A 14,943-nucleotide genomic window follows, 5' to 3' on the forward strand; every position below is an offset into this window, starting at 1 on the left:
TGTTCAGTTATGTGTGGAATGACAAAAGATAAAATTGAGGAAACAATAATAAAACAAAATTATTTAGGGTAAAAAATATTTTCTGTCTTCTTTTTTTTTTTTTTCTTTTTGAGAAATAATAAAAATAAATAAATTGTAACACATAATCTATCTAACTTTAGTAAACTGAAATTAAAAGGATACTGTGTCGTGCATGAAAATTCCAAACCAGTGGATCTCCAAGCACCAGTTTCACAAAATCAAACTCTTCATGATTGCCGAATGATGATCTGAAATCAAGGGGAATGGAGGGAAACAATCATCTGGGTTCAAATTTATTGCATCTCTTTCGCCTCATCGGGGTCCCGAACCGAGCGCCCGGTCAATTTGTTTAAAACCTTTACACCACAAGCATCTTTATCTACATGTTTCCCTAAAGGATTAGAAGATATGCCTAAACCATTTCCAGCCATGACATGATAAATGACAGAGAATGTAAAGATTTTCTAGTTTTCTCCTCACTAGTGGTGCTTTTGTTAGGATCAACCAATGCTTGTTGGGGTATCTATTTAGGTTCACTTAAAATGAACCTTCAGTTGATCCAGCAGAAGGGGATATGCGAGGATCATCACCAGAGCCATCCAATTGAGGGATCTTTTCATCAGCTGAAAGCTTGGAGATATGATTGCAAGGAAAAACATTATTAGAAGCTCTTTCCTTCGTAGCCCCAAAATCAACAGAGTCTTCAACGGAATCAAGGATATCCTGACACTCCTTTTGGGATTCACTCTCATAATCCATGTTAGCTTTCTCCAGTACCTTGTCAATGGTTGTTGCAGGCAACCATCTGAATTTATAACTTCAGCAGCCTGAGAAGAAGCAAGCCACTTTAGGAGCTCCAAAGCTTCCATATCTTCAGTCTGGCAAATAGCAACAGCGTCAATCAATAAAATACAAAGAATGTAGATAAGGAAAAAAAAAAATGATAATCCTACTTCTAGAACCTTAATTCTTAGCACATGGAGAATATGGTGAATACAACCAAGAGTGTTTGTAGTTCAAAGGAAAGGAAGTGATCTTCTGCATTTCTTAATTGTTGAAATACTCAATAAGCCATTCATAATTTCCTGGAGCTAATCATACGTGTTCAGTTTAACAGGAAAAACAAGCCAAATATACAAATTGGAATCAGATATCATTTAACATATAACAAGTACACATTGTTAGAGAAACAAATAGTCTTTGATGCAACCATCCATACGAATTCTACACATTCAGTTTTAAGAGTAGCACAAACCATATACACATTAATCGGGTATCATATAACTAAATGTATAGACAGATACATATTATGAGTAATAAATATATGTGAGAGAGACAGAGAAAGTAAGGAGAACTAAGAAACTAGAGGTCCTCTGTTCACTGAATACTACTTAAATTTGCCAAACAACAATGACAAAATCCCTCAGAGAATTATTTTAATACTGAAACAGCATGCAAAATGATGAATATTTACAATATAGTCTAATGATTTTATCATTTCAAATTACTTTACTTCAGTGGGAGACGATGATTTATGCCATACATCATTTCCTTCTGAGGGTGTTCCATCCATTTTATCTTCACATTGCAGCACTTGTGTTGACAGAGATCTAAGTATATTTCTCTCTGGAACAATGTAAAGCTTGCAGATTAATGTTGTCAGGGTTGACATGAGCAAGTGCAGAAAAATTTTCCTCATCAGCAGATGACGCCATTGACTGCACAGGTTTCTCATCACTTTGAGATAAAGTTAAAATCTCTTCTGCTTCATTGCACAATTCTGCAAATTTATTTTCAAATCCAAGATCAAGTGATAGAGTTTTCAGAACATCTCCAGGGAGTGGTTTCCCAGATTCAGGAGGTACAGTTGGCTCATGCATTCCACTTCTTTCATACTCCTCCGGCAACAATTATGGATTTGATGAAATCACTAAAGCAATAAAATAAGATCTGTTATAAAAATAAGAGCTATCACAAGTTTTTATAAAGGCAAACTTCCCAAATTAGAATAAGTGACTGGACCATTTTTACATCCGAGCCAGTTTGTGAGAGGGAGTTATACATTTTAAATTGTTGATTAAGAATGTCTGTGACAATGCAGATGATGGAAGTTTAGTACTGACATCATCATGCAAAAGAAGCTTCATAAACATATCTTTGAAGCTAAGCAAACCTTCAACAGCAGCATCACTGTCAAGTCCACAAGCACTTTACGTTTGACATGGTCAAGTTGTGAATCTTTCAAAGCAGCGAATTCATTAGAAAGATGCCACATCCAGTTCGCTGAGACTAGTAGAAGATATCCAGATTGGAAAACTAAAACTTGCACCACTACTTGAATCTGCCTAATGAAAATTTGAAAATTAAACACAATCGGAAAAAAATTGTAAGCCAGGATATGCTTTCAACAAGTACTAAACCATCTATCATAGAAAATGAGATAATGGTCACCTGAAAACTCTTGTAATCCGTATTCCGTGCAGAGGAAACATTTGGCACTGGATGGCGGAACTTGATCTATGATAGATGTATGTAACCCATCCCATACAAGTTGTAGTCAATCTACATAAGAGATTCAGACATGGTAACAGAAAGATGAAAACTGAAATTTGACGGAGAAAAAGACAGGCCAGGCATGGCAAGGAAGATGAACAGATGTTATCAGGAAATAGCCGAAGATGCAGCTCCATGCAGAAACACCAGAACAAATAGCATAAAATCAGTTTTGAGATACTTCAACTGCAACAATCAGATGTCTTACTGCCATCTTCATGACAGAGACAACTCATTTAATGGCCATTGGCACATAACATGGTAAACAAACAGTAAGAGAGGCAAGCATTCATGAAATTAACATCTGTACTGCAGCATTTACAAGGTACAAAAATAAACACCTATATATTTTGAGTCTTCATCTAGATCTTACGGAATAATCGAGAGGCACAGAACCCTTTCAATTTGAAAGTTAACGAACATAGCACCAAAGCTATACTCTATCCAAGAATTGGTTCTAACACTCTCAGGGGTATAACATAGTAGAAAGCATAAGCTGGGAATGAATCAATAGGAGAGCATAATGTTGAGCTGTGGCCCATATACAATTTTGTTTAGCCTACAACATTCTTTTTTTTTTTTTTTTTCTTGAGATAATAGCCTACAGCATTCTATTTTTTGGGAGCATTCTTGTAAGGATGCTGTTGAATCATGTTAAAGTCCTTTTGTTCCTTCCCTTTCTCTGATTCTTTAATTTATTCTGTGCATTGCATCGGTATTCACTACATCTAGCAAGGGAACATTACAAAGAAGGCAAAAAGCTTCAGTGGGACTGTTTGGTAACTTGTTATAACAAATTTTCAGAAGAACTAATTATAACATATCATAAATGTTTAACTATGTAAAAAGTTGCATTTCATTACTTCAAAGATTACAACATCTTTACCAGAAAATGTGATTCATATGGCTGCAAACTTTTATCAAGAACTGCACCTCCCTAGAAAGAGTAAAAAGAGCTTTAGGGTTAATAAGCATGCACTGTATAGAAAACTCTGAAAACAGGAAAAAAAACATACACAAATCCTTATAAGAATGCTTCTTGTGCTTCTTTTATGCTTACACATGTGAATATATGCATGCGCCTCCATTTATATATCAAACAGTAAATCTGTTGCGTACTTAGAAAGTGAGAATTTACGTGTGCATATAAATAATTCAAAAGATGAAAATTCTATAGTAAATCTGTTATATATCAAACAGTAAATCTGTTATGTACTTAGAAAGTGAGAATTTATGTGTGCATATAAATAGTTCAAAAGACGAAAATTCTATAGTTCCAATGGTAACTTAAGTCAGATGTTTGCATATCACACCAAACCTTCCAATCATCAAGAGAAAAACTCATGACCTAATGTGCTTGTGTGATGAAACCTCCATATGAGATTGAGCATGCTTGCTTGATGAAAAAAATAATTCCTATGGTTTAACTTGAAATAGTAACAAAAGGTACCATGTGTATAAAAGCTATAATATAACGAAAAAAACGAGCAGTGGACATGAAATAATAGTCTGAAAACTATACCAAAAGAAGACTAGCAGCACGAGCAACATCATGCGGATAGTAACTAAGACAATGTCAAGGTGATCAACAAGCTCTCAAAATATTATCAGAAGACTAAAACAAGTAAAAAAATGGACACAGATATATCTTTACAAATAGCTCCTCTGATCCATGGTACCCATAAACCCCTTTGTGTGTACAAGGCTGCAACCATGTACATGTTGCCTTTTCAATCCATCCAACATTGCCTTAAGCTGCATCTCCAAACCAAAACTAATTAAAAAATCTGTGGCATCAGCCTCATAGACTGAAAAGGAAAAACAAAACATAACCAAAATTTAGAATACGGAATTCAATCAGATTCAACCAAGCATACCTTCAAGGACTTCTCCAATGCAAGAGATATAGCATGTGTATAGGCATCACCTATACAAATTCATAACTGAAAAATTAATAAACAAGTAAATGTAAAGCATTTTATTTTTTCCAAAAGACACAACAAACATATACATTTTTGTGGGTTTACTTAGATTAGTTAGATAGGAAACACCAAATTCAGCAAATTGTTTATACCTTCTTCGTGTGGATTTAGTGAAATATCTGAACATGGAACATCTAAAAAACAGAGGCAACTAGCAACACTAAAACCACATACATGGCCTGAGTAAACATGGATCGCTCCTAACCTTGCAACCATACAAGATAAACACAATAGTTCATGCACTAAATATGTACATACAAACTTTTTTTTTTTCCTAAAGGGATGCTTGGAACAGAAGGGACTGAATAATTCCAATCTCTAACCATTTCAATTTGGGGTTTTGTAAAATTTCAGCCAGCAATCGTTCGTGAGGACCTGAATCATTCCAGTCTCCCTTCAATTCAATTCAAGGGTTCACAAAATTTCAGTCAGTAAGCAATTAGTTCAAATAATCAATAGTTTATCACCATCTACCATGTCTTATAGTCCCTTAAGTAGTTATAAAGCGAAGAATGCTTTAACCAAACAATCAGAGAAGTAATCTAACTCGATGAACATGCAGGCAAGTCTTCTACCCAGCAGGAGTTGAACCATAGACTCTGATGACTGGAACCTCATTCACCTTACCACCTTCAAAACTCGAGGTGAAATGTATAGTAATAAAAACAAACCCATTATTTATTAATAAAGAAAGAACGAAAAATAATCTTTCTTTGTGTCTGCGGCAAAAATACTATGCCCGCATTTCCAAGCGTATTATTTTATGAAATTAACCAAAGCTGAAACGACGCCAATTAAGCTCCGTTGCAATCTCGGCAACTTAATACGAAGAGAGACATAACAACAGGATCAATTGTACTCAAAGAAAAATACTAAATACTAGATCCTGTTTGGATGCCGAGAAAATCAGCCGGAAAAAAAGAGTAGATGAATAATCAAAATGAAACTCTATAGCGCGCTATAGTAGTTATCAAATGTTGTTCCCTGAGTTCAGTTCTCACCTTGAAAACTACTGTAGCAAATATCCAAGTCAGGAATAGGAGGGGCCATGTGGTAATCTATCAACACAATCCGAACGCTGAAAACGTTCGAATTCGGCTGAAAATCCGCCATTCATGCTCTCGATACTCACGAAACTGCCTATACATACACATATACACTCAGAGAGGGAAGAAATATTTTAAAAATATAGAAGCTGTTGCACATGAACATCCTTTGGATAATCAGATTTTCTTGGCGCCAGACTCTATGGTTTTTCTGTTAAAGAAAAGCACGTAGATCGAATCCCGACTATGCAAACTCCGACTCTCCATGAAGGACACGATATGGGCTGAGTCCACCCAGGCCTTAGATCTTAGGGCTTTTACAGGCACATTAAACAGAAGAGAAACTCCGCTTTCTTTGTACGCAACGTAGATTTTGAAACTTTTTCTTTAAGTTTAATGTAATTACCATTCGAAGAGACCAATTTCATACTAAGTGATATATCTCTCCAAACAATAAATTGATTCAATCTCGACTTCGAAAATAACATACTTCAAGTACGGGACACTGAAAAATCATTATTTTATACCAAATCATGAACCAATGCACCTATATTTCTCGACCGATAAATAATTTGCAGGGGGCAACTCGATGGACCAATGCAGTATTTTTTTGCCCCACCAAACAAAAGGATCATTTGCCTAAGTACCAAAAAACAATATTTTTAAAAAATTAAGTACATTTATTTTGATTCAATAAATCAAAACATTCACTTTTATGTTAAAATATTAAAAAATTTTAACATTAAAAACTATAAATAACGAAGTCTCTATTTTAAAATTAAAATACTTTCAACAAGAATACAATTTCTTCTGGCATAAGAAATTAAGGAACATTTTCTTAGATGACGAAATACTTTTAAATTGAACAAAATAAGATATTTTTACTTTCATAACTAAGATAGTTTCATTATGGGCCACCAAGAAAAGATTTTTTCATATCAAAGGATAAAGAAAATTGAACTTCCAAAACCATGAACCCGCACCACCTATTTTGAAACCAATAAACTATAGTATTGGACAATCCGAATGACCAAAGAGAATTTATTTGCTCCGAAATCAACGAAATTTGCTTAAACGTCATGAGACATTAATTTTAAAAAAACAATGACATTTATCTTGAAACAATAAATCATGACACTTTCGTTTTCAACACATTAAATGGATGAAGTTTTAACTCCAAACTAAAGTTTTGAAAATACAAGACACCAAAAGCCAAATCTTTCCTACCAAAATCTTGTGAAATTTTTATATTCAAAACAATAAACTAAAAAACTCATATTTTGGGAAGAAAAACCTATTAATTTATACTGTCCGAGTAACCAGAGTGATTTTATTTCGACCCAAGTAATTGAGAAACACTTGTTTATCTAGAAAAATACATTCAATCTGATAGGAAAAAAACAATTTACTTTGCAATAATGGATCAAGTGACATCTCCCTCCAAATAATAAATTTATCCATTTTCAACTTCGAAAGTAACATATTTCTAGTATCCGAATAATTTACAATCATAAACCATTATTTCATACCAAATGAAAAGAGATTTAAACATTTAAAGCCATTGAACCAAAGCACCCATATTTTTCGACCAACAAATAATTTATAAGAGACAACTTGACGAAACAATGCGGTATTTTTTGGACCACCAACCAAAAGGAGCATTTACCTAAGTGCCAATGAACAATATTTTTAAAAGATCAAGTACATTTATTTTGACATAATAAATTAAGATACTCGCTTTTATGCCAAAATATTAAGAACTTTTAACATTTAAAACCATGAATTAATGAGTCTCTATTTTAAGACAAACACTTTCAACATGGACACCATTTTCTTTTGACCTAAGAAATTAAGGAACATTTCCTTAAACGAAGAAATACATCTAAGTTGAGCAAACGAAGACTAAATCACTTTCATTATGGGCCACCAAGAAGGGATTCTTTCATATCAAAGTATAAAGAAAATTGAACTTCCAAAACCATGAACCAAGACAACCTATGTTAGAACCAAGAAACTATAATATATAGGACCATCCGATGACCAAACAGGATTTATTTGCTTCGATATCTACTTAAATGTCATGACACATTAATTTTGAAAAAATAAGAACATTTATCTTGAAACAATAAATCATGTCACTTTCGCTTTCAACACATTAAATGGATGAACTTTAACTCCAAACTAAAGTTTTGAAAATTTAAGACATCAAAATTCAAATCTTTCTTACCAAGATTTTGTCAAATTTTTCTATTTAAAACAATAAACCAAAGAACTCCTATTCTGGAAAAAAAAATCTGCTAATATATGCTGTCAGAGGAACCAGAGCGGTTTTATTTTGATCCAAAAATTGAAGAATACTTGCTTAACAGCAAAAATACATTAAAATTGAAAGAAAAAGACCAATTTACATTGCAATAATGGATCAAGTGATATCTACCACCAAACAATAAATTGATCCATTCTCAACTTCAAAAGTAACATATTTCCAGTACCCGAATAATTTACAATCATAAACCAGTATCTCATACCAAAAGAGAAGAGATTTGAACTTTTAAAGCCATTGAACAAAAGCACCCATATTTCTCGACAGGCAAAAAATTTACAGGTGACAACCCGAGGGATCAATGCGATATTTTTTTTGCCCTGCCAAAAAAAGAGCATTTGCCTAGGTGCCAAGTAACAATATTTTTAAAAGATCAAGAACATTTATTTTGACACAATAAATCAAGACACTCGCTTCTATGCCAAAATATTGAGAATTTTTAACATTCAAAACTATGAATCAAATAGTCTCTGTTTTAAAACTAAAACACTTTCAACAAGGACACCATTTTCTTTTGGCCCAAGAAATTAAAGAACATTTGCTTAATCGAATAACCAAAGAAGATTTACTGGCTCTAGAATCAACGAAATCTGCTCAAATGTCATGACACATAAATTTTGAAAAAACAAAGACATTTATCTTGAGACAATAATAGGACACTCTCACTTTCAATACATTAAATGGATGAACTTTTAACTTCAAACTAAAGTTTTATAAATATAAGACACCAAAAGCCAAGCCTTTCCTACCAAAATCTTGTGAAATTTTTATATTCAAAACAATAATCCAAAGAACTCATTTTGGGAAGAAAAAACTGCTAATATATGCTGTCCGAGGAACTCGAGCGATTTTTTTTTCGACCCAAGAAATTGAGAATCACTTGCTTAGCTGTAAAAACATTTAAGTTGAAAGAAAAAGACCAATTTACTTTGCAATAATGGATCAAGTGATATCTCCCTCTAAACAATAAATTGATTCATTCTCAACTTCGAAAGTAACATACTTCCAATACCCAAATAAGTTACGAGCATGAACCATTATTTCATACCAAACGAGAAAAGACTTGAACTTTTAAAACTATTGAACCAAGACACTCATATTTCCCGACTAACAAATAATTTACAAAGGACAACCCGAGGGGCCAGTACAGTGTTTTTTTGCCCCGTCAAACAAAAAGAGGGCTTGCCTAAGTGCCAAGGAACAATATTTTTAAAAGATCAAGTACATTTATTTTGACACAATAAATTAAAACACTCGCTTTTATAGCAAAATATTAAGAACTTTTAACATTCAAAACAATGAATCAAGATGCATCTATTTTGAGACTAAAACACTTTCAACATGGACACCATTTTCTTTTAGCTCAAGAAATTAAGAAACATTTCCTACACGATGAAATACATATAAGTTGAACAAACAAGTTCTTTTTTATAACAATGAAAAAAGATATTTTTATTTTCAAAACTAAGATTAGCTTTCAAAACCATGAACCAGAACACCCTATTTGGAAACCAAGAAAGTACATAGTATGGGACAATTCGAATGACCAAGAGAATTTGTTTGCCAGGGAATCAACGAAATATGTTCAAATGTCATGGCACATTAATTTTGAAAAAACAAGAACATTTATCTTGAGATAAAAAATCATTATATTTTTGGTTTCAACACATTAAATGAATGAACTTTTAACTCCAAACTAAAGTTTTGGAAATATAAGACACCAACATACCAAAATCTTGTGAAACTTTTATATTTAAAATAATAAACCAAATAACTCCTATTTTGGAAAGAAAAACCTGCTAATATAAGTTTTCCGAGGAAGTAGAGTGATTTTATATTGATCCAAAAAATTGAGGAACACTTGCTTAACTACAAAAATACAATTAAGTTGAAAAGAAGAGACCAATTTACTTTGAATAATGGATCAAGTGATATCTCCCTCCAAACAATAAAATGATTCATTTTCAACTTCGAAAGTAACGTATTTTCAGTATGGAACCCTAAAAAATCATTATTTCATACTAAACGAGAATAGAGAAAAACTTTTAAAACAATGAACCAACGCACCCATATTTCTCGACCAGCAAATAATTTATAGGGGATAACTCGAGGGACCAATATGGTGTTTTTTTGCCCCGCCAAAAAAAGGAGCATTTGCCTAGGTGCTAAGGAATAATATTTTTAAAAGATCAAGTACATTAATTTTGACACAAGAAATTAAGATACTCGCTTCTATGCCAAAATATTAAGAATTTTTAACATTCAAAATTATGAATCAAAGAGCCTCTGTTTTAAGACTAAAACACTTTCAACAAGGACACCATTTTTTTTTGCCTAAGAAATTAAGGAACATTTCCTTAAACGACGAAATACATCTAAGTTGAACCAACAAGTTCTCTTTTGTAATGATGAAATAAGATATATTTACTTTCATAATTAAGATAATTTCATTATGGACCATCAAGAGGAGATTCTTTCATATCAAAGGATAAAAAAAAATTGAGCTTTTAAAACCATGAACCAAGACACTATTTTGGAACCAAGAAACTATAGTATGTGACAATCCGAATAACCAAAGAAGATTTATTTGCTCCGGAATCAACAAAATCTACTTAAATGTCATGACACATTAATTTTGAAAAAATAAGAACATTTATCCTGAGATAATAAATAATGACACTTTCGTTTTCAACACATTAAATGGATAAACTTTTAAATCCAAACTAAAGTTATGAAAATATAAGACACCAAAAGCTAAGTCTTTCCAACAAAAATCTTGTGAAACTTTTACATTCAAAATAATAAGCCAAAGAACTCTTAATTTAGGAAGAAAAAACTGCTAGCATATGCTGTCCAAGGAACTAGAACAGTTTTATTTTGACCAAAGAAATTGAGGAACACTTGCTTAGCTGTAAAAATACATTTAAGTTGAAAGGAAAAGACCAATTTACTTTACAATAATAGATCAAGGGCTATCTCCCTCCAAACAATAAATTGATCCATTCACAACTTCGAAAGTAACATACTTCCAGTATCCGAATAATTTATAACCATGAACCATTAGTTCATACCAAACAAGAGAAGACTTGAACTTTTAAAACCATTGAATCAAAGCACCCATATTTCTCGACCGACAAATAATTTAAAGAGGACAACCCGAGGGGCCAATGCGGTATTTTTTTGTCTTACCAAATAAAAGGCACACTTGCCTAGGTGCCAAAAAAATACTTTTAAAAGATCAAGTATATTTATTTTCACATAATAAATCAAAACACTCGTTTTTATACCAAAATATTAAGAACTTTTAACATTTAAAATTACGAATCAAGGTGTCTCTATTTTGATACTAAAACATTTTCAACATGGACACCATTTTTTTTTACCCAAGAAATTAAGGAACATTTCCTTAAACGACGAAATACATCTAAGTTGAACAAATAAATTCTCTTTTATAACGATAAAATAAGATATTTTTATTTTCATAATTAAGATAGTTTCATTATGTGTCATCAATAAGAGATTCTTTCATATCAAAAGATAAAGAAAACTGAGCTTTTAAAACCATGAACCAGGACAGCCTATTTTAGAACCAAGAAACTACTAGTTTAGAACAATTCGAATAACCAAAGAGGATTTATTAGCACCGAAATCAACAAAATCTTCTTAAATTTTATGGATAGTTAATTTTGAAAAAACAAGAGCATTTATCTAAAGATAATAAATCAGGACACTTTCGCTTTCAACACATTAAACTTTAACTCCAACCCAAATTCTTGCAATATTAGACACCAAAAGCCAAGTCTTTCCTACCAAAATCTTGTGAAACTTTTATATTCAAAACAATAAACCAAAGAACTCCTATTTTGGGCAGAAAATACTATTAATATATGTTGTTCGAGAAAGCAGAGCGGTTTTATTTCGATCCAAGAAATTGAGAAACACTTGCTTAGCTGCAAAAATACATTTAAGTTGAAAGAAAAAAACCAATTTACTTTGCAATAATGGATCAAGTGATACCTCCCTCCAAACAACAAAATGATCCAATCTGAACTTCAAAAGCAACATACTTTCAGTATAGGACATTGAAAAGTCATTATTTCACACCAAACAAGAAAAAACTTGAACTTGTAAAACCATAAACCAAAGTATCCGTATTTCTTGACCGACAAACAATTTACAGGGAACAACCCGAAGGACTAAAGTGGTTTTTTTTTTGGAGCATTTGCCTAGGTGTCAAAGCACAATAATTTTTAAAGATCAAATACCTTTATTTTGACACCATAAATCAAAAAACTCGTTTTTATACAAAAATATTAAGAACATTTTATATTCAAAACTATAAATCAAGGAACCTCTATTTTAAAACTAAAACACCTTCAACATAAGCACCATTTTCTTTTGGCTTAGAAAATTAATAAACATTTGCTTAGGCGGTGAAAAACATTAATAAGTCATTTATAGACTAGACCAATTAATGTATTAAGTTTTTTATTTCATAATACAAACAGTAAGATTTCACAAGAATGACAGATCATTAAGAAAGTACCAGAAACAAAGATGATAGATCAGTTTTTTTTTATTTAAAAAATAAAACTCACCATTTACCTCTTATTCCTTCAACTTGCCTAAAAACAATCTTTCATTGCAAGATGCTCCATTATCAGCAATAGAACAAGATGCCTAAAAACACGGAATACAGAAAATAAGGAATAATTAAATTGTCCTAATGGAGTGAAGCAATTGTCATCTGTTCAATACCAGCAACTGACTCCATTAAAGCATAATTAAGCACACTTAAAAAAGGGGTAGCGAAAGGAAAAGTCTGGGGATGTCCTGATTTAAACCCATACTACCTTTCTCATGATGATTTTGAGATTAAAGTGTCTCTTAACTTGATTAGTTCAGATCCTACTACTTCCAAAACCTGTCTTCCTCATAGAAACAAGCACCGATGGAAAGAGCAAGCGAGCACTTGTTAGACATATATTGATAGGATAAAATACCTAAACATGAATAATATAAGATACTACTTTATTTAATCTGTAAATTACTCTACTATGTATTCACAATATTTTTACTACTCTTAACTCTACATATATAAATGAATCTTTATAAATGCAGAAAGAATTGAACAGTAGTGGCCCGTATACAAATTTGTTTAGGCTACATCATTCTTTTTTTATATTTTTTTTTAGATAATAGCCTACAGCATTCTATTATTTTGGGAGCATTCTTGTAAGGAAGCTGTTGAATCATGTTAAATTCCTTTTGTTCTTTCCCTTTCTATGATTCTTTTCTTTATTCTGTGCTTTGCATCGGTATTCACTACATCCAGCAAGGGAACTTGACAAAGAACGAAAAAAGCTTCAGTGGGACTGTTTGGTAACTCGTTATAACAAATTTTCAGAAGAACTAATTATAACATACCATACATGTTTAACTCTTTAAGTTGCATTTGATTAATCCAAAGATTACAACATCTTTACCAGAAACTAGGGGATGAAGGGAATATGTGATTCATATGGCTGCAAACTTTTATCAAGAACTGCACCTCCCTAGAAAGAGTAAAAATAGCTATAGGGTTAGTAAGCATGCACTGTCCAGAAAACTCTGAAAACAAAAAAAAAAAAAAAAAAAACATACACAAACTAACACAAGCATGCAGTTATGTTATGCCTCTTTTATGGTTATACATATGTGAGCATATGCATGAGCCTCTATTTATATATCTAACAATGATCTGTTGTGTATGTAGAAAGTGAGAATTTACGTGCGCATATAAATAATTCCGATCTCTGTCCAATTCAATTTGGGGTTCTGTAAATTTTCAGTCAGCAATCAATCCTTGAGGGACTGAAGTATTCCAGTCTCCCTTCAATTCAATTCGGGGGTTCATAAAACTTCAGTCAGTAAGCAATTCATTGAAACGAACAACAGTTTATGACCACCTACCATGTCGTATAGTTCCTTTAGTAGTTAGAAGGTGAAGAATGTCTTAACCAAACACACAGAGCAGTATCTTACTCGATGAATGAAATTGCAAATATGATTGTTTTCTCGGAAAACTAGATTTTCCTGGCGCCCGAATCCCGACTACGCAGCCTCCGAGTCTCCGCGAAGGAGACGATACAGGCTGAGTCCGCCCACGCCCTAGATCTTAGGGCTTTTATAGGCAAGATTAGACAGAAGAGAAACTCCGCTCTCTTTCCGCGCAACGTAGATTTTGAAACAAGTGTGTAATTACCGTTTTACCCTTGCTGAGGTTAACTGGGCTAGGCCCACAAAATTCACGGGCCTTTATATTTGAAACAAAACACTATTGAAATCCAAATAATTAAAAAAAAAAAATACAAGGTAATAAATAATTTACTTACTTAAAATTTACACAATGATTATTACAACTTTTAGTGTTATATAGTTTGATTTGATTGTATTTAAATTTTTTTTACTTTTTGTAATGATTGAGTAGCTTGTAATTTAATTTTTTAATATTTATCTTAAAATCTTTAGTTTTTAAATATAATGTGTTAATTTTTTTTAATTGTAAGGTACTATTTTTTAATTTTGTTATGTCTAGATTTAGAAATTCATATATGTTCAATTATTGTGTAAGAATGACAAAAAATAAAATTGTGGAAACAATAATAAAACAAGATTATTTAGGGTAAAAGTGTTTTTTTTTTCTCTCTTCTTTTTCCGAGAAATAAAATAAATAAATAAATAATTTTCGAGTACCAGTTTCGCAAAATCCCAGCTTCATGGTTGCCGAATGATGGTCTGAAATCAAGGGGATGGAAGAACATCTTCTCATGCATATGTTTTTTTTCTCTGTTTCTGTAAGAAATCTTTTTTACCTCGACAGACTCCTGTTCTGAGGGTTCAAATTTATTGCATCTCTTTCCCCTAATCAAATCCTGAACAGAGCACCCAGTCAATTTCTAAATGTTCCCAAGTCCATTCACCTGTAAAAAAAAAAAAAAAAGTTACAGTAAAAAGAAAGGTAACAGTGATACCCTAA

The 14,943-nt window shown here is 32.3% G+C and overlaps 1 protein-coding gene across 3 annotated transcripts; it reads right to left on the minus strand.

Moving 5' to 3' along the window:
- Positions 1–285: 285 nt before the first annotated feature.
- Positions 286–14,833, minus strand: LOC110815298 (DNA polymerase zeta catalytic subunit-like). Of its 3 annotated transcripts, none has more exons than XM_088214861.1 (8): positions 14,661–14,833; positions 4,452–4,501; positions 4,229–4,329; positions 3,461–3,511; positions 2,473–2,705; positions 2,084–2,366; positions 1,565–1,951; positions 286–899 (listed from the first exon to the last, which is right to left on the minus strand). In XM_088214861.1, the coding sequence occupies exons 1-5, from the start codon at positions 14,734–14,736 to the stop codon at positions 2,597–2,599; spliced, it is 387 nt and encodes a 128-aa protein (XP_088070987.1). In that variant the 5' UTR covers positions 14,737–14,833; the 3' UTR covers positions 286–899; positions 1,565–1,951; positions 2,084–2,366; positions 2,473–2,596. The 3 variants fall into 3 exon arrangements, 2 of the variants coding, with proteins under 2 accessions (XP_088070987.1, XP_088070986.1); XM_088214860.1 differs by lacking the exon at positions 14,661–14,833 and adding an exon at positions 5,558–12,517; XR_002539807.2 differs by lacking the exons at positions 286–899; positions 4,452–4,501; positions 14,661–14,833 and having other exon boundaries at positions 1,281–1,951; positions 2,473–2,583; positions 4,097–4,235.
- Positions 14,834–14,943: the final 110 nt, after the last annotated feature.

This window comes from Carica papaya, chromosome 3 (genome assembly GCF_054855325.1).
Source record: "Carica papaya isolate Zhongbai chromosome 3, ASM5485532v1, whole genome shotgun sequence".
NCBI classification, from domain to species: Eukaryota; Viridiplantae; Streptophyta; class Magnoliopsida; order Brassicales; family Caricaceae; genus Carica; species Carica papaya.